The sequence below is a fragment of the Syngnathus leptorhynchus genome, chromosome 16, assembly GCF_054491065.1.
Source record: "Syngnathus leptorhynchus isolate UIUO chromosome 16, UIUO_Slep, whole genome shotgun sequence".
NCBI lineage: Eukaryota > Metazoa > Chordata > Actinopteri > Syngnathiformes > Syngnathidae > Syngnathus > Syngnathus leptorhynchus.
The window spans coordinates 3,178,863-3,197,451 of NC_141210.1; the positions used below are offsets into that span (position 1 = coordinate 3,178,863).

The window sequence follows — 18,589 nt, forward strand, 5'->3', positions numbered from 1 at the left end:
TGCTGTGGCACATTTTCAGTGCAGCTGATGGACCTTTGTGTGATAAATTTTCCATGTGAAATGCAGGTACTAATTTTGTCCACTTGGGGTTCCCATCGTCACATTCTAGTCTGTAGTCTAGCAGTCTAAAACAGTTGATTCCTTCCAAATCTATTCTATATTCTAAAATCAAATTTACGATTGCATGTGTCAAGGTCATGATCAATGTTTATTTGAATAAAATGTTAATAAACTTGTCTATTTATTAAAGACAAAATGGTGGGCGAAAGGAGAGCAATTGACAAGTATAGTTAACATACAGTCTCTTACACTGAAGTCCTAAATCAGCAAGAATTAAGTGACGTAATTGTATTTCCATGTGAAAACACATATTTTGAAACCCATTGACCTCTTTCCGTCCTACGTCATCATCAAGGTGCGCTAGCCTAATTGGAGCAAAACGTCTCTTTGCAGTTTGAATGGGAATTGTTTGGTTTTGAATCATTTCAAACAATGCGACATGTGTAGCTACTGTGTGACTAAACTGTGTGTAGTCCCAAATCAGAGTGGAAAGTGGTTGCATTTTTTTTCTAAAACCAAAAGGAAACAGGCTATTTCAAAAAGTGGAGGAGCCAGTGTCCACATTAAATACAAAAACTGGGTTGAGGACATCAACGCGTTGGCAGTGCATCTTTTATCTCTGGTAAGTTATCGTGGCCATTTGGTTCAACTTCTGGCTTGGAATTTGAATTATGAAATAATCACAAGGTGTTTGCAATATGAATGGTAACGAGCAACTGGTAATTAACTCAAAATATGTAGTGACATCAACTCAGGGAAGAGGGAGCCAAAGTCCAAAATGTCTGCAAAAAAACGTCAAAAGGTTCAGCCGTGCTCAAAATCCACAACAAAAACTCACACAAATATCACAATAAAATGATAAATAAAGAAATTGCAACAAAAATCCACACCAAAAAAATCACATGAAAAAATCTAAAAAAAGAGATTAGGTTTGGGCTGTCCTTAAAATAAAATGCCATACTTTCTTTCCCAAAAATCCCATTTCTGTAATTAACTTTTTTTTTCTCCATCCAATAAAGAAAGAAGAGACTTTTGTTATGTTCCTTTTCCTTTTGAATGTGGGTGGTCTGATGTAATAAACGGTAGGCTGGCGGTTAGTCATTTTTTGCTTTCTAAACATCCTCAAGATCTAAAGTTTGAATTAGATGTGGCTTTCTCATTACTCGTTGTCAATGTCACAAAGCAGATGTTTTTCTTTGGGGCGAGTGAATAGAACATCACAAGTGTTTTGTTTAGCATGCAGGCTCTTGCCACAGTTGTCTTGCTAGACACGTGCCACGTGATTCAAGTAACATGCAAATGCTTGGCCCTTTTTCTACACGTGCTGGTCCAATTATGACTTTGATTGTTTATTTTTTTTCCTTCCACTGGTCTTCCTGGTGTCAATTAGGAGATTGTTTTGCTCAGGCGTACAGATGACTTTCTTTCAGGAAACTAAAAAGTCACGGCTTCGTTTTAGCCATGCCTAAAACCATCAATAAACGGAAATAAGAGTTGAATCCTATGATTGAGAATACTTCTCAGTCGTTGTGTATTTTCACAGCAATTATCTTAACACGTATAGCGTGTTTGAAAAACAATCTCTGAATTTGCTTGCTCGGATCTTTCCAAATTTTCGTCTTGACATCAGCGGATGGATGCCAGATGCTCAACGTAGGTTGAGGAAGACAAGCATTAATTTGATGTATTATGGCAATGTATTCTTTTTCGGAGAAGTCCGGGAGAGCACAAGTGCCTTGACACGCGGATGTCAAGAGGAAGGAACCCCAAAATTTATTCGAAACGTGCCAGGCACATGTTGTCGCACTTGTACGCAAACACACGGCAGACAACACTCGACCGAGCAGACTTGAAGCTGTGATGAGACTTTTAAGTGTTTTCTTGTGGCTTGTTCAGTGATTGAAATAAAAATGTACGGAAGGCGTCGTTGAGCGGTATCAATCAGTGCCGTTAACTGTTTGAATGTTTATAGATTGCGCATTATTGGAAGAATGGAAATCACTCACAAGACATTGGCTGAATGTTAAAGCAGCCCAGTGTGAGGAGGAAAAAAAAAAGTTAGCAGTTTCAGAGTTATTACTTATTACATGTTTTGTGTCTCTCATCTGGTTTGGTCTACTCATGTAGTCAAGCTAACATTAACGTTACCGCAGTTTTGCTCAGAAGGCCGTCACTGGTAAAAGTAGTCAAGCTAGCATTAGGTTTAGCCGCAGTTTTGTTTAGAAGGCAGTCACTGGACTGCAGACTTTGACTTTGAATTGTTTTCACACCGGCAAGATGTTAAGGGCTTGCAAATGAATAGCCTGCAGCAAAAGAAGGTCATGGCAGGGATTCATCTGTTGCTTGGTTACTGACACCAGCTCAATAGGGCAGCCCGAGCTCGGCCAGGTGTGCCGGTGTGAGAAGAAGAACAAGGGCCAATCGGGTTTCATCACTGAAGTCGTTCCAAAGTACCTCAAAAGTGGCGATTAGGAAAGAATAGTGTAGAGATGTCGGAAAGTCCGTAGGAAGGCTTCCTCTGGAACATATTCTGCTCATGACGTAAATGACTTAGCGTGTGTTTTGCGTTTTTGCTTTTAAAAGTCTTTCCGTAGTTAATAATACCTGGCCCGCATGTGGATGACAAATTTCCACTTTGATTTCTTACCTGATTGGACTTGTATAGTCTTTACCTTTTTCACCCCCGAGTGAAAATTTATTTTCCATTTTGAGCCGTATGGTTCATTTAGGACGAGGCCAGAGGCAGGAATTTCAAATTGAATCTAACGTCAGAGCACCTACAGCTTCTGTGATTGATCGTACACACGTGCCCACGAGCGACTTTGTCATGTGACACGGCTGTACTTTTTTTGTTCGGTGACTCTCTGAGCTACTGACATGACCTACCTGTGCAGCAAATGTGTATATTGAGCCTCGGCGTTCACGTGCGAATGTTCCCGCACTCTTGATTGAGGCTGATTAACGAGTTCAGTAGTATTAGTATGTCAGTGAGAGCAGCCGGGCTCACGTGTCCGCTCGCCGTGTTTGTCATCTTAGCCTCAGATCGAACGTTAAAGGATCACTAATGAGAATTTTGCTGCCGTCGGTGTTCAGGTTTAGCTGCCCGTCCTTGGAAGATATTGACGTAATGGGGAGAATTATGATCATTATAAACTGATAAGCTTCTTAATGAGAGGAGATGACGTGATGTTTGTGCTGGTTTTCCTCGTCTGTTCTTTTGCCCGGTAGCCTACGTAAAATCGGTCATAAAACGTGGCCCTTCAGGGTTAAGATGAATATGAATATCACCTTTTTTTGTCACTGTCATGCGAGCGTTAGCGCTAACGCGTTAGCGTCATCGTTACATAGGAAATATCCCAATTAAGTTTGTAAATGCCAGCAATCTTAGAGCAGCTACCTACGGGAAGGTTTGACAGAAAGTACTGACCTTTGGGAAGATATGATGAATGTGACACAAAATATGACGCTAACTTCAGAAATAATAGGAACGATGTCCAGAACTGATGACTTGCGTACGGCGGATTACGCGGAGACAGTAAAGTTATTGATGTCGCCATAGCTGATCCATGGGAACAGCTTGTACGAAAATACATTTGAGAAAATTCCTTGGCCATTAAAGATGATTCTGATTGTCATCTAAAGAAAGATAAAGTCTTGAGTGCCAGAGAGAACAATCCCTGGCCACCAGACAGACACGCAAGTGACAAACCCAATTATCAAGTTGTGCTTTTATTCCCTTTGCTACTTCACTTGGCACTGAGGTGTGGAAAAGTCCTAAGAGGGTAATTTGTAGAAACTAGAAAAGCTTTTCATTTATTCACTGATTCCTTTTGTGTCCCAGAAAGTGAGAAAAAAACAACAGCTTCGGATCACGTGAAATGTCTATGAACATTTTTTCTTTAGCATCATCATGACATCCAAGATGGTCATTGTTCTCCATTACAATATGTCAGTGAGTTAATGTCATGTGATTTCTTTTTTTCCACCATGGGCTATTCATGATTTCAAATCTCATTAGGCCCATTTGACATTAGGCAATTCGACACGAAGCATTTTGACACGAAGCAGATTGCAATTGCGAGTATAAACAGTTGCCGGGAGAAATTGTGAGTCAGCGCGAGTGCGCTCAATCGTTCGGCACGTGTCCACATGTGTGAGCTGGAGATCACGACGTCAGCTGTTGGTTACAACGTCGCTTTCATGTTTTCGAGCACCCTGGCACCTCACCACAGTAGAAGGAAAAGAGCCCACGTTACCTTGGCGGTTAATGTGCTCTCACTTGCCAAGTTAAGCAAGAACAGATTAAAGATTAAAAGCAAGATTAACTCCAACTTTATTTAGCTTGTTTACTTTATATAATATTAACCTTGATAGCGAGCACGCCGGTCCGCATGTAGCAAATATTAGCGTAGCATTGACGGCCATTTTCTCACAGGCCGCCGCATTCCTTTTACAATGCGTATGACGACATGAATCCTCCACAGTAGCGAAACAGTTCGCTCCAGTTGGCCCGTGCGAAATTGCTCACCCCCTCCAATGACCATCTTAAGGGACACGACTGCTGTACAAGAAGTACTGATGATGATATCAGAAGCTTAAACAAGCACAATGGCTAATTGTTGGGTCATGTGACCGTAATTGTGACAGTAAGCGTACATTTAGAGAGTAGCCGATGTACTTGTCAGTGTTTCTCGGAAAGCCAGTAAGAAGAATGTAGGCTAGCTTAATAAGTTGAACTAGTAGTTGTTTCCCGTATTACATGGAATCCATTTTGATTTGGAATAGCAAGAGGTGCTCTACGTTAGGGTACAAGTTCGAAAACTAACTAGTCGTCTGGTGTCTGTTACGCAGCCGTGTTTTTTCTCTTGCTGGCACCGAAGCTTTGATTTTCCACATTCTATATCGATTTCAAGCAGTTGATGTGCTGTGCAGTTCACTCCATCTGTGTCAATGTTCCAAGGATTCCGCAAACGACTCTTCCATTTCTTGTCACTTGTGTGAACAAAACCCCCTCAAACTGAGTCGTATTTGTTCTGACATTGTGGGAAAAATTTATTTCCATTAAGAGTGTCCAATGCAGGCAGGCATGATATCAGCAACACTACCTGTTCTCTAAAAGAAATTTTTCAATTCTGGACCACCTGTTGCTTGTTCATTTGCACATAAATGGAATCAGCCATCTGTCAAAGATGGACAAAGATTATAATATCCATCTAAATGTAGGCATAGGCAGAAGAGATAGATCATTGTTCACAATATTATTCATCTTTATATATTTGTGTTTGGGGATTAAAAAATAGATGGAAGCTGACGGTGCAGTCTTTAACAGCCTTTAAAAAAATATGAGTTAGCGGGCTAAATTCAAACAAGAACAAAGTGTATATGTTGTACGCTGTGGACGGAGGGCACTGGTGGAAAAAGAACTGTTGGAAACCAGAACACACAAGAGTGAAGACACACGCTCAGAAGCCAGCTTGTTTTGCCTGCGTAGCGAGAAGAGAGAGAACAGCTTGTCCGATGTGTGTGCGGTTGTGCTCGTCGATGTGTGTGTGTGTGTGTGTGTGTGTGTGTGTGTGTGTGTGTGTGTGTGTGTGTCTCCTTTCAAGCCTTTTCCATTGACGACTCCATAATTAAGCCAAACTGTACCGAGGCGAGAGCGTTCTTTTAATATTTGCATGCAATACAAAATATGGAAAAAGAGATTTCCGATACTTGACTTGTCGCATCGTAGAGGCGCTACTGTCAAATTTTTTAAAATGAGACTGAATGAACATTTCACTTGACATAACACGGAGAACGCCAATTATATTATATCACAAAATGAAAATCTAGTTGCAATCGACTCATGGAAAAGCGATGTCTACACTCAAAAGCAACACCTCATCAATTCTGCTTTGGGACCAGAGTCGTTTTATGCATTATGCAACAAATATCACCTTACACATGGTTCTGTGTATATGTAGTGCAAGTTATGGGTCAGTCGGTCCACGAACAATAAATACACCAGCGGGCCTCAACGTCAACACCTGCTGCCGTAACGTTGTGCTCAGTTTTGTTCCCCGGCTTTCCTTTTCCCTCTCGCTGTGTAATAATCATGACCAATTTGATGTTTTTAAGCTCTTTTCTCATCGTTAGCACCTACGCTAATTAAAATTGCTGACATGACAAAGCAGGGCTAAAAAAACGACTTTGGCGAGTGACAACGCATGACACCGTGTTGATTAAAACGTGATCTCGTTGCATTTTTAGAGCTTGATTACGGCTCATTAGGGAGCTCCGCTGCTAATTGTTACGGTACATCTTGTCCGTGCAAAAAAAGATCGCGCCCGAGCCGGTCACCTGGTAGACGGACCGCCGTGCACCAAGTGGGATGTGTTACACAATTGTTCACAAGAGTATGTTGTTCTGTTCTACATTTGTGTGTCTCAAAGCTGATTTTGGCAATGTTGTCCTAAATGCGTTCCTGGCCTTTTGACAAGTACATTTTCTCCAGGACACAATGTGGCTGTCACACTACTTGAGTCTATCGATTGTGGTCCAACTAAAAAAAAATTAACTTTCAATGAGTAAAAGTAAAATACTTAACTGCTATGAAATTTACAGGCACACAATGTTTGTAACGTTTCACACGTCAGGCTGAGACAGAAGCTGTTTTCCTTTTATTTTTCCTTTCAAACCCAGCGACTGACTATTGGTGCTTTTCATAAAGCGAAAGGGCAAACCAAGTAATTGGATGCCTGGTGATGGCAGTGACTGCTCTGACTCATAAAGTACTTGCCAGACAATGGCCGCTGTCTCCTCTGCCGTAACAGAGGTGGAATAAAAATACAGTGGTGTCTTGAGATAGAAAATGTAACTAAAAACAATCGTATCTCAAATCACCTTAGCCTGTTGAAATGGATGAACATACCATTTATCTGTTTCAGCCTCTTCCCCCAAAAATATACACAGACAATCAAAAAATAAATACAACACATGAATGCCTCGAACACTTTTTTTCCTTAATTCAGTGAACATCGTGCTGCTCCTGGTGTGCACACCTTTGCCACCAGGGAGCATTGTACACACACACGCACACACAGAAGCGTTTCATAACGTTTGTTATATTGTTTGTATACATGTGTTGCTCCACCATTTGTGTTCAAATCTTGAACCACTACATAACGGCACTGGCAATGATCAAAGATTTAGTGCCTTTAATCTTTTGAAATGACATCAAAATTCATCATATCTCTCTTGTATTAACTAGAGCTACAAACTCAGTTGACAAATAATCTTTTCATTTAAGTGAAAATGTCCAGCGTTATATTCAGTTGGCAGTATGTTCCTGCTCAGTGTCTGGCATTAGTTTCCGCTCAAGGTAAAAGCGCTCCGTGTCTGAGGACTATGCGACCAGGGACACGCCGACTTATTGAGAGTACGGCGTGTTTTCAAGCGCAATGTGTTACGAAACCATGAATGTACACCGTGGAGTTGTGCAGTCAGCAGTTTCTTCACGTTCTCGTTCATCTTGACACATGTTGCATCATATAGATTTTTCTTTCTAGTATTTAAATGAGCATGTGCTCATATACCAGAAGACATAAATGAATCTTTATTGACCGGCTTGAAGATGATGAAACTACAAAGTGAACAGAGATGTCAGATGGCTATTTCAGAAGATCATCATTCGAGCGCTCCCGTAATTTTGTCTCCAAGCGACAGTTTCCGACGGGTTGGGAGCAAAATACAGATCGTCAGCCCCGTCGGTTCTGCCCCTTGTTAGATAACGCAACATGCGATGGACAGCACGAGGCGTCACATCATTTTTATGAGCTCGGCCCTGTCCCTGTTGAGTGTCTGCTGGACGCCACTTGATGGCCACATTATGCTGCACTGTATATACACACACACACACACACACACACACACACACACACACACACACACACACAATGTACTTGGCCATAAAATTCGCCGCTCAACTGAGCGCGTGTGAAAGATTCACTATAAATGGCGACTTTAAATTCCCCATCTGCCTTTCATCACCCGGCTACTGGTGCTTTCATAAAAAAAAGTAACATTGATTTCAATGTATTTTAACTTGATATTGCGGTGGATCGATATAGAAGAAAGGTTCGTTTTTTTTAGTTTTGCAGTTTACTTACACAATACCTACAGAGTTTTTCTTTATCTTTCATTCGACAAAACTAAAACTAATAAAAACTCAATTAAAATAAAACATTGTCCAAAAATATATTTAAAAAAGTGTAATAATACTACCACATTTGCTGTAATTAAAACAAACCAAAATTTGAAACAAAATGCCAAAACAAAATAAAAACTAACTACATTGAAAAACCCCAAACAGCAACTTTATACTATTTATTCTAAATATAAATATGGGTGGTTCACAGGAAGTGTGGTCCAGTTGTTTTACATGAGAAACTTGTTCAAAACCAGGTCAAAATGAGCAAACCTTTCTGCTGTTCTCTGAATAAAGATTCTTTACTAATCCTTCATGTTCAGGGTCATGAGGGTTGAGCTGCCATTGCGTTTTTTTCTTCCTGGCAGTAACATGTATGAGGCATTCCCTGCTAGCACACATTGTATAATCAATGTTGTTTTTTTTCCCATCAGGTTTTACCTATTCCTGATCCCTGAGGTCAGAAAATGAGCAAGTTTACTGAGTTATTCATAACCTGGAGGTTGTTGATCCGCCGCCGTCCTCCATAAACCCGAATGGTTGAATCGGGACGCCGAGAGGGGCCGATCTGACCGGTTTCTGCCATGACGCATGTGTGAACCGGGACGACTCGTGGGTTCACATGAGAGTACGCGCCGCTTTGCGTTTCCATGAGCTCGTCCACATTCATGTGCATTTTGGATTTCGCTTCTGTGCGCACCTGTTCACCTCCGCCAGGTGTCACGCCGGCCTCTCGGTGGCTAATGTACTATACCTTGAAATAATAATACATAATTAGTCATTCTGCTGCCCCACGGACAGGTGGGAGCCTGTTGACCTAGTCTGTATCTCAAGCGCACTTCGGGTCACACGTGTTTTAATGGTCATTACAGTGGCCCACTTAGCGCAAATAGGAGGACCTTTTGTTATTGAGTCACATGGCTAAAGAACAGTGAGGAAAAAAAAAGCTATTTTTAGAAGAAGGGACATGAGGAAAATTGGATCATTGTGTCAACCAACCTTTTTCGATGTGTGCGTCCTCACTGATACGTTTATCCTTATATACACTGGCCTCCCCAAAGGCACGAAAGTACAGATGGCCTTGTTTTCCCTCCGTTGGTTCCACCATATTTACCGGTAACCTTTGTTGAACACACTTAGTTCAATTATACAATCATACTGGAGAAAATTGGCACAGCAGTCATATTGGAGTCATTTGTGTTATTAGTGTAATTGCGCAACAGTTTAAATTCTACTTGTTTCTTGGAATAAAAAAAAAAATGGTTTCACCAGAATTCACATCAATGGTATGTGCTTTTTGGAATATAATATAAAATACATCCTGTGGATTAGATCTACCTCAGTTAACTTGAGGACCCAAACTAAAATATGACATAATTACGCAAAAAGGAAAAGACAAATTGTTGCAAAAGTTTTTGTTTACGTCGCACACTCGATTTTGACGGTACTCAAAGTACGCCCGATTCAGGTTTGGAAACTTTTATTGCCCCTCAGAATGATTCTTGGACTCCATTTTTTTGACCACCCACGTTCCCTGAAAAAGGCAAAATACTGTGTTTGAAAAATTGCCCCACAACCACCCAAAACTGGCATTTAGTGCAATATTTATTTACGTTAGATTTCAGTGACTGACATTTACCGAGTTCCTGTTTGTCAAAGGACTGTATTAGATAAGATGGCGGTAGTATACCTTCACAGGGAGTCTATCATCAAGGTATAAAGGTGAAGAGTCTGGCTGTGAACAGCAAGACGTCAGCTTTTCTGTCTCTCGACTAGTAATTACCCGGACGACCGCTGAGAGCTCCTAGCAATCACAAAGTATCCAATGTAAATATGCCTACATTTGTTTTAATACAATATTAACACAGATTTTATATTAATATGACAGATTATATTTGATGTGGCTTTCAACTTTAGGTTTGGGTCAGCTTACTTGTTGGTCACATAAATAAGATGATGATCAACATCATGAAGGCAGCATCCGGCTTCCGCTTTGACCCCCACTGCATGTCTGTGCATGACACCGGATGATTATTTGTATTTTTTTTTTTTTTCATGTATGCCTTATTAAGCGAACAGTAGGAATGTCCGTGACGGCCGCTGAGCGACCTGATGCGTCACGCTGAGTCGGGCCTGGGCGCCGATTACGTGGCGTGGATGTAAACAAAAACAAGAAGAGTCAAGTCAGTAGTTGTGCATATCATTGACTCGGCCCAATCGTGCGTTATCAAAACAAAACAGCCTTATGCTAAGTACCAAAAGTCTACGGATTGATTGGAGTGATTTTTCTTTCGAACAGGCAGTCCAAAAACAGATTTGTTGGCTACCGAAGCAAATTTGAATATTCCTGCCTTTCTCTTGCCGCATATCATTTCGCCAGGTCGACTGTGATACAGATCCGGTACCTGGCCGGCTGGTGATGTAACAAGAGTCTTTAATATTTTGCATTCAATGGCTTTGCTTTTCCGTGGAATTAAAACTTATCAGCCTCTTCGTGTCTTTTGATCACAGCACGGCGCCGTTTTACTTACGTAATCAAGAGCGTAACAGGGCGGCATGCTGACGACACGCTGTACGGTGTCCAATTTGAATTTCGACACCCGCTCTGATGAGCGTTTTTAACACCTTGTTTTAGTTTGACGGCTCGGTTGAAATTAAACACCTTAGCAGAAATTCGTGGCATTAGAAGAGAGTCTCAATTTTTAGATGCCTCAAGCTTACATCTATCATCAGCTCCAAAATTGCACCGTTGCATCAAAACATAATCGTGTCTCTCGCTGAGTCGTTTGAAATTGTGGCCTGACCCTTTCTAGAACAGGTCATAGACATAAAACACTAAAAGCACGGGTGTCATCATACTAATGCCGAGGTGATATCTAATAACACGGCGTATTTACAACCTCGAGCCCCGCGTCAGGAATCAAGATCAACATCAGCTTGCGTGTCACGGACGATAACGAGAGGATCAAAACATGCGTGCGGCGGGCCCAAAATAAAGCCGGCGTCCGGCCACATTTGTGTATTGGAAAGTGCAGGGACCCGTGCCTCATTCAATAGCTTGGGCTTACTTGACACGCAAGCGGACCCCCTCCCCGTCTCACCATCATGACCATCAGATAGCCTCTCATGCACCCGCACAAACACATTCATCAGCTTGCAGATGTTATCTCACCCAGTGAGTAACAGTGGAAGCGGCGAGCGCTCCATTGTTGTCGTAACTGTTGTTGCTTGTTCCAGCTGCCTGGAAGTGACCAAGCAGGTCTATTCCAGCACACTTGCCTTTATTGCATTTGGGCGAATTAACTCGCGCGTAAACAAATGAACTCAGTGCACTTGCGTCAATTATTGGAGGCTTTGGTATGTTCACCACCTAGCTTGCGAGCTAACGGACGCCATTTGGCGGACGGACAGGAAAGCAGGCTTGTCCACGGCGTTGCTTTCGTCCTTGTGTCAGTGAGTAGGTCCTCTTAACTTAATAGAGACACTTTAGGAAAAATGAAACATTTCTTCAACATTATTTAGCATGTGGCTGACATTTTAGCTAATATTTCTTGCTAGGTATAAACCGTAGATAATAAACTCAAGGCCCAGGGGCCAGATACGGCCCGCCACATCATTTTATGTGGCTCGAGAATAAAGATTTTGGATCGACTTTTTGTCATTACCTCAATTACAAATGTCTTCACTTTTAAGAAATAGCGACATTGCTAGCAAATTTTATTACCATTCGTCTAATTTTTACTAGTCTCTGGTTTCAAAATTAGTTATTCATCAGTTTGTTGTGTATGTATATAGAAGACGTTAACAGTCATAATGGCCCTCCGAGGGAAACAATAACGAGGATGCGGCCTGCGACAAAAATTTGTTTATGAACCCATAATGCTTTGCAACATGTAACCGTCATAACATTTGGAAATATATATACCGTTCATAAACATAGCGTGCCCCCGCTGATATTTTAGATTACATAATGAGACAACTTGCACCTTCCCATATGTGTCAATACATATGTGTAAATACGCAAGCAAATTCCCACACATCTACTTTGCATATGTTCTGCGCAACCGTTAATTAGACTTGACACCAACCACCGATGTGTCATACACTGCTTACGTATTTTTCTACTGTGACTTTTTTTTTACTCTCATGTATGTCACCATCACTGTTTTTACATCTGCTGCTTTTGTCTCTAAAACTGCAAATAATGTCGATGCTACAAAAAAAAATGGTGAAAGTCAAAGTCTGCTTTATTGTCAATCACTTCACATGCCAAGACACACAAAGAGATCGAAATTGCGTTTCTCACGATCCCACGGTGACAATACATATTAGAAAACATCCAAGAAAACAACACAAAAAGTAAAAACAAGAAGGCACATACAATGAATAAACAAGAGCGGTGAATAATAAATGAATGAATGAATAAATAAATAAATAAATAAATAAATAAATAAATGGTGCAAAAATGGAGCAAGTGTGCATACAGCAGATAGTATGCTGCTGCGTCATCGTCCTTTAGAAAGTATTTTTCCAGACCAAAATTAAGTTCAGTCCACAGCTCGGTGCCGTTGTTGTCCACTGAATGGCGTCCTTCAAAATTGATTAAATTTGGTGCGACACGTTAGCTAGCTAGCTAGCACCACCTCAACATCTTACTGTGATTGTGCATTTAAATTCTATTTATTCCAAAATAATTTCCTTCTGTGTAGAAATTTCAACAAAATTCTCCGTGTGACATTTTTCACCTTTTTCAATCTTATGAGTTTGTGTCTACAAAGGCAAACATAGCTGAAGAGAGGATGAATGAGCCTCCATGTTGTCGACCGTGGCCCGGTTGGGCTCACGGCAGCCAGTGTGTTTACTCTGCTTGAAGGCCGCGTTACGTTACTACATCTGAGCATGTGTTGAAGGCTTCGCGTGTTTCTCCTCTAGCAGAATACACACAAAGATGGTGCTATGATAAGGCGCACGACAATGACCCTTTGCTAGTTTTCTGCTGAAGGTCCTGTGCATGTTTGCCCTTCAAGTTCCAAAGAAATTCTCAGAAAAAATAGTTTTTCTTTCTTGCTGACTTCTACTGTACATTATAACAAACATCAGCTTTCGCTGCAAAGTGGACCAGAATATTGCTGTTTTTATGATCTAGTGTCATTCTATTACTTATTGACTTATGCTTGTGAGAGACAACATTACTGTTTATATCCTGCAGTGTTACAGCAGAGCCAACCGCTCGGCATGTGTCTGCAGCGGTGAGAACACGCTGGCTTCATTACTGAGTGATAGCCTAATCAAGTAGCAGTGGACTGCATCCACCGCGTTACACAAACCAGCCGCACTGAGCCTAGGACAGCCGGGCTTAAGTACACCTATCTGATTTCAGCCCTCACAAAAAAAAGGTCATGGCCGTTTGTACGATTCGCTTGAAGTCAAGGGTGAATACGAAATCACAGTGTTTGACTCAACTTCAGTAAAAGTGTAAGTAAAAGTGATACAGATAAATGTTTATTATTATTATTATTATTCCGTCCTAACGCTTAAAGTGTGGTGGACTAGAATATTCTGTTAGCTCATTTGCAGCACCTGGTAGCCTTATTGAGGCTAGGTTTTGTGTTAGCCTTGGTTGAGAGTCCCACTCTGTGCCAGTAATGGTGTTACGCAGGGTTCAAATTTGGGACCCCTGCTGTTTTCGTTGTATTTGCTGCCCCTGGGTTCTGAAGAAAGCATTTCTTGTGACTCTTGGTTAAGAACAACTCGCTTAGACACATTTTCTGAAATAAGCAGATGGCAATTCACCCAACCCATTATTTTTTTTTTGCAATAGCCAATAGGGTCAAAGTCTAACCACATTTGTTTGGTTACTGGCTTGTGTCAGTGTACCTAATGCAGCGTCCCGCAGGGCGCCTCAATAGACACCTGCAGCCCAAGTCTACTTCCCTCTCTCTCTGTTACGAGCACAGGCTCACATGCTGAGAAGAGAAGTTAAACGTAATGAGTAGCCAAGTCAGGAAAGTGGATGAGAAGCATTTGAGTCACAACGGGCGTTCTACGATTAACGCTGATGGCAACTGCACACTTAAGAGGATGTTTGACGTGGTTTAATTCTTGAATATTGAGCAGACACCTGGCGCAGAACTGATGTTAGTTTTCCATACGTCGATACCTAAGGTCATATTTAAATGGGCCAAAAATAGATTGAGTGTATTTTCCCTTGATGCAAAATTAAACTACAACAATACATAAGCAGTTCAGTTCAATTGAAACCTTTTCCAAAATTGTATTTCTGAGGTTGGGTGCCCCCTTCTGGTTGAACATTGACAATCCGGCTGCGTTTCAAAGAAAAGAAATGGCAAAAAAAAAAAAAATTGCAGCAGAAAAAAAAAGAAGCAAAATTCGACAACATGAAGTACATGACGCCTTTTCTCTTTCACAGCTCTCTTGTGCGTTGTTGTTTTTACTATTTCGATAGAATTTTAATGGAGAGAATTTTAGCCTTTGCGGCCCGTGGACTGATGTCACACACACACACACACACACACACACACACACACACACACACACACACACACACACACACACACACACACACACACACACACACACACACACACACACACACACACACACACACACACACGCAACAACCCAGCATAGTAACGATCATTTGGGGCTCCGCTCCAGATGTCTCGGCGAGAGCGTGACGCGTGACGCACACAGGAGGCGCGGCCATGTGCCCAATAAAAGCGCCACCCTGGACCACTCGAGGCATCGGTGAGACCCGCAGAGCACGTCTTGCCATCACCACGCACTCATCACACAAAGTGGATTTTTAAACTTCCATCCACCATGATCAAGAAGATGTCACTCTCCGAGAACGAATTCAACATCCCGGCCAAGAACTGCCGCAGGATGGTCATTTTGGGCTCCACCAAGGTGGGCAAGACGGCCATCATCTCGCGCTTTCTGAACTCGCGTGTGGACGAGCAGTACACGCCGACCATCGAGGACTTCCATAGGAAGTTCTACAGCATCCGCGGGAGCGTTTACCAGCTGGACATTTTGGACACGTCCGGGAATCATCCTTTCCCAGCAATAAGGAGGCTCTCCATACTCACAGGTGCGTTTGGAGCCCGTGCAACCAATTTTTGTGATTTTTGCATGCAGCTTTAGTTGTGTTGCGCTTTAGTTGTGTGTTGCGCGTGAATGTATGCGAAGAAAGCACTGTGCATGCAAGGCAGTTTAAAACTTAAGTCAATTCAGTGCAGTCAAAATGTCAAACTGAATTCAATTCAAGACGCTATATTAATATATCAAAACTCAATGCAATGGATTTCACTCAATTGTATTCCAATTGTTGCTTATTGGTATTAAGTGTACGTTTGCTCCTTTGATCCCCCGCAGGCGACGTATTCATTTTGGTGTTCAGCCTGGACAACCGAGACTCCTTCCAGGAGGTGCAACGCCTCAAGCGTCAAATCTACGAGACTAAGTCATGCCTGAGGAACAAGACCAAGGAGAGCGCCGATGTGCCGCTGGTCATCTGCGGTAACAAGTGCGACCGCGAGTTCCATCGCGAGGTGCAGGACGAGGAAATTGAGCAACTGGTCGGCAGCGACCAGGAGCGCTGCTGCGCCTACTTTGAAATCTCGGCTAAGAAGAACACCAACGTAGACCAAATGTTCCAGACGCTCTTCGCCATGGCCAAGCTGCCGGACGAGATGAGCCCCGACCGCCACTGCAAAGTGTCTCTGCAGTCGTGCGAGCTGCTCCACCGCAAATCCTTTCGCGTCAAGAAGTGCAAGGACGCCTACGGCATCGTGGCGCCGTTCGCGCGTCGGCCCAGCGTGCACAGTGACTTGATGTACATCAAGGAGAAGGCAGTGGGAGGAGGGCAGGCTAAGGAGAAGGGCTGCGTCATTTGCTGACCCCCCAAGGTGGGGAAAACGAAAGACTTTTGGACTTTAAAGATCAAGACATGCGACTGTGGACAAGCACCGGGACGTCAAGTCCTCGAATGCAGTCGCCTTGAAATCGGCCTCGACCTGTTTACATCCTCCACCGGACTTGAATGTTTGTTACATTACGAACAAATCTGAATGTGTATTTATGTTTGTCGACTTTTGCATTAAATAAATTCTTGTTACTTTCATAATCTCGCCTCACTCCTTTTTTTTAAGTACATTTTATAATTGAATGATCATTAAATACAATCTGTTTCTTTGCTTAGAGGAATAAAATTAACATCTTTCCCCAAAAAATATTCATCATAAGTAGTGATAGGACTTTGCATATAGTATGTTAGGGTCATGCTTCACACGCTCGATGGAAAAAAAATGCAATTCATATGTCATGTGAAAAAGAAAAGGTAATTCCTTTGTGAATGTACATTATTTATTACAAAATAATACTGAAACAAACATCACGCACCGCCAAAAATATTATTGTAGGACTTATACTGTTTAACAAATTAATGGAGTGATCCAGTCGTCGTCCCCCAAATAAATTCCAATCATTGTCCTCCATCTGAACAAACGTGTCTCGTGGGCCACCGTAGCTCGCTTGATGTCGTAAACAAAGCGTCCCTGTTAATTTGAATTTCTGCGATCCACTCAGTGTTTTCATTGTCCATCTCTGAATTCAAGACGCTTTGGGTACGTCGAACATGCAGAGACTTTTGTATTTCTGTAGCAGCTGGTTCTTGGTGCGGACTTGCTCCCGCAGCGTCGCCAGCTGCTGCTGCTGCTCCGCCGGGCTGCTCTCGATGCCGGGCATGGCAGAGATCTGCTCCCGTGCCTCCTGGATCTTTGCCTTAAGTTTGCTCAGCTCCTGGTGCACGTCCGGGCTCTCCTTGTCCATGCTTGAAAATAAAAAAATCACAGGAGATTTTATTTCTTCAGTTTATCGCGCTTCTTGTTAGCCTAGCCCAGTCAGCGTTAGCTGTGGCTAGCATGTCAGCTAGGAAAACATTTAAATAAAAATTGAGCTCATTTAAAGTCGGACTTTTGTTTCAGCTTACCACTTAATTATATCGTGAACCAAAGGCAGCAGAGAGCAGTCGTCGCTCTCTTTTTCTTGCTTGGGCTGCGACACAGCCATGATGCCCTTGCTGCCTGCGTTCTTGTCGCAGTTCTACGGCGACAAGCACGAATACGCTTTCTGATGACGTCACTGCAACAAACCATTAACGCAGTGCTTCTCAAATAATGGGGAATGCTGCCTCATTTTGATTAAAAAACAGCACAAATTGTTTAATTCATTTTTGCTTTGTAGGTTAAAATGTTTTGTATATTGTGCTCCTGAGTTAATGTTGCTGATTACTTTGAATTGAATATTATTTATTGCTGTTATTTAATTTAATATTATGTATGTTTATTATTATTTTATTGTATTTTTTTCAGCATAAAATGGCGGTCAAGAATGTTTATAGTTTGAATAATTATAATTTATTTTTTATTTTAAGGAAAAGTGATGCACTTTGAATCTGTTCTATTACAATGTTATTAATAAAGTTATTCTTTATTGTAAGTTGATCTTTCTTTTTTATTTATTTTTTTGTTTTCTTTAATGTTAAAAACCTTCAGAAAAGCATTTGCTTTGCTTTTATATTTTTTAATTTCCAAAACTACTTCCTACACGCTGCATGTATTTATCGTATTCTGATTTAATTTTGATTTTTCGCCTTCGCAACTGGCCTATTTAGTAAAAATGCAAGCCAATCACTGAACCTTACTATATTTCGTGAAGTATTTTTACAAATGTTGCCTCCTTTGTCAGCTTAGCCGATTCAACCTCTCACAGGCGTCAGTATAATTTTAATGGGTCACTTGAGTAATACTGGCCTGGTTTCTTTTTCCTGCCCCAGACAAACCCCCAAATATTATCTGCTTGTGTCGATTATCATAACAAGAAGGCTGACCCGTAAATGGATTCTTGCTCTACATTGTACTACCTAGCAACCTTGAAGACCTGCAGCTAAATTTAACCCTCTTTGCAAATTTAGCGGTTCAGTCTGTGCACTGTGACTACAAATTGTAAATCATCCAAGGTCTGCTTGTGTGGTCTTACTACCTTTAGGAAAAGCAATGAACCCCTCCCTCACAAATGAATTAGACGAGTCTGTAGATTTTTCGTTTGCCATTTAAAAAAAATATATAACTGGTATCGTGTACACTTGTAGAGTTCTTTAACTGCAGTAGAGAAGGTTGAAATTCACTTTGTGATTGGAACTAGTCAAAAATGTTTTGAAATTTGAAGAAAGCGTCATGGAAGGGATCGTGGTCCATCATTGTGGTAGTTGTTTGCTAAAGGATAGTGCATACGATATAATCAAGAATTCTGGTTATTTTT

The 18,589-nt window shown here is 41.6% G+C and overlaps 2 protein-coding genes across 5 annotated transcripts; one reads left to right on the top strand and one right to left on the bottom strand.

The window, feature by feature from the left end:
• Window positions 1–414: 414 nt before the first annotated feature.
• LOC147044136 (dexamethasone-induced Ras-related protein 1-like) lies at window positions 415–16,342 on the top strand. Of its 4 annotated transcripts, XM_085934025.1 has the most exons (4): window positions 415–682; window positions 14,924–15,013; window positions 15,101–15,359; window positions 15,644–16,342. In XM_085934025.1, the coding sequence occupies exons 3-4, from the start codon at window positions 15,101–15,103 to the stop codon at window positions 16,165–16,167; spliced, it is 783 nt and encodes a 260-aa protein (XP_085790151.1). In that variant the 5' UTR covers window positions 415–682; window positions 14,924–15,013; the 3' UTR covers window positions 16,168–16,342. The 4 variants fall into 4 exon arrangements, with proteins under 4 accessions (XP_085790151.1, XP_085790149.1, XP_085790150.1 ...); XM_085934023.1 differs by having other exon boundaries at window positions 14,676–15,359; XM_085934024.1 differs by having other exon boundaries at window positions 14,924–15,359.
• Window positions 16,343–16,581: 239 nt separating this feature from the next.
• med9 (mediator complex subunit 9) lies at window positions 16,582–17,416 on the bottom strand. The gene is made up of 2 exons (XM_085934301.1): window positions 17,259–17,416; window positions 16,582–17,099 (listed from the first exon to the last, which is right to left on the bottom strand). Exons 1-2 carry the CDS (start codon window positions 17,336–17,338, stop codon window positions 16,880–16,882), a joined length of 300 nt encoding a protein of 99 aa, XP_085790427.1. The 5' UTR covers window positions 17,339–17,416; the 3' UTR covers window positions 16,582–16,879.
• Between the last annotated feature and the right edge of the window lie 1,173 nt (window positions 17,417–18,589).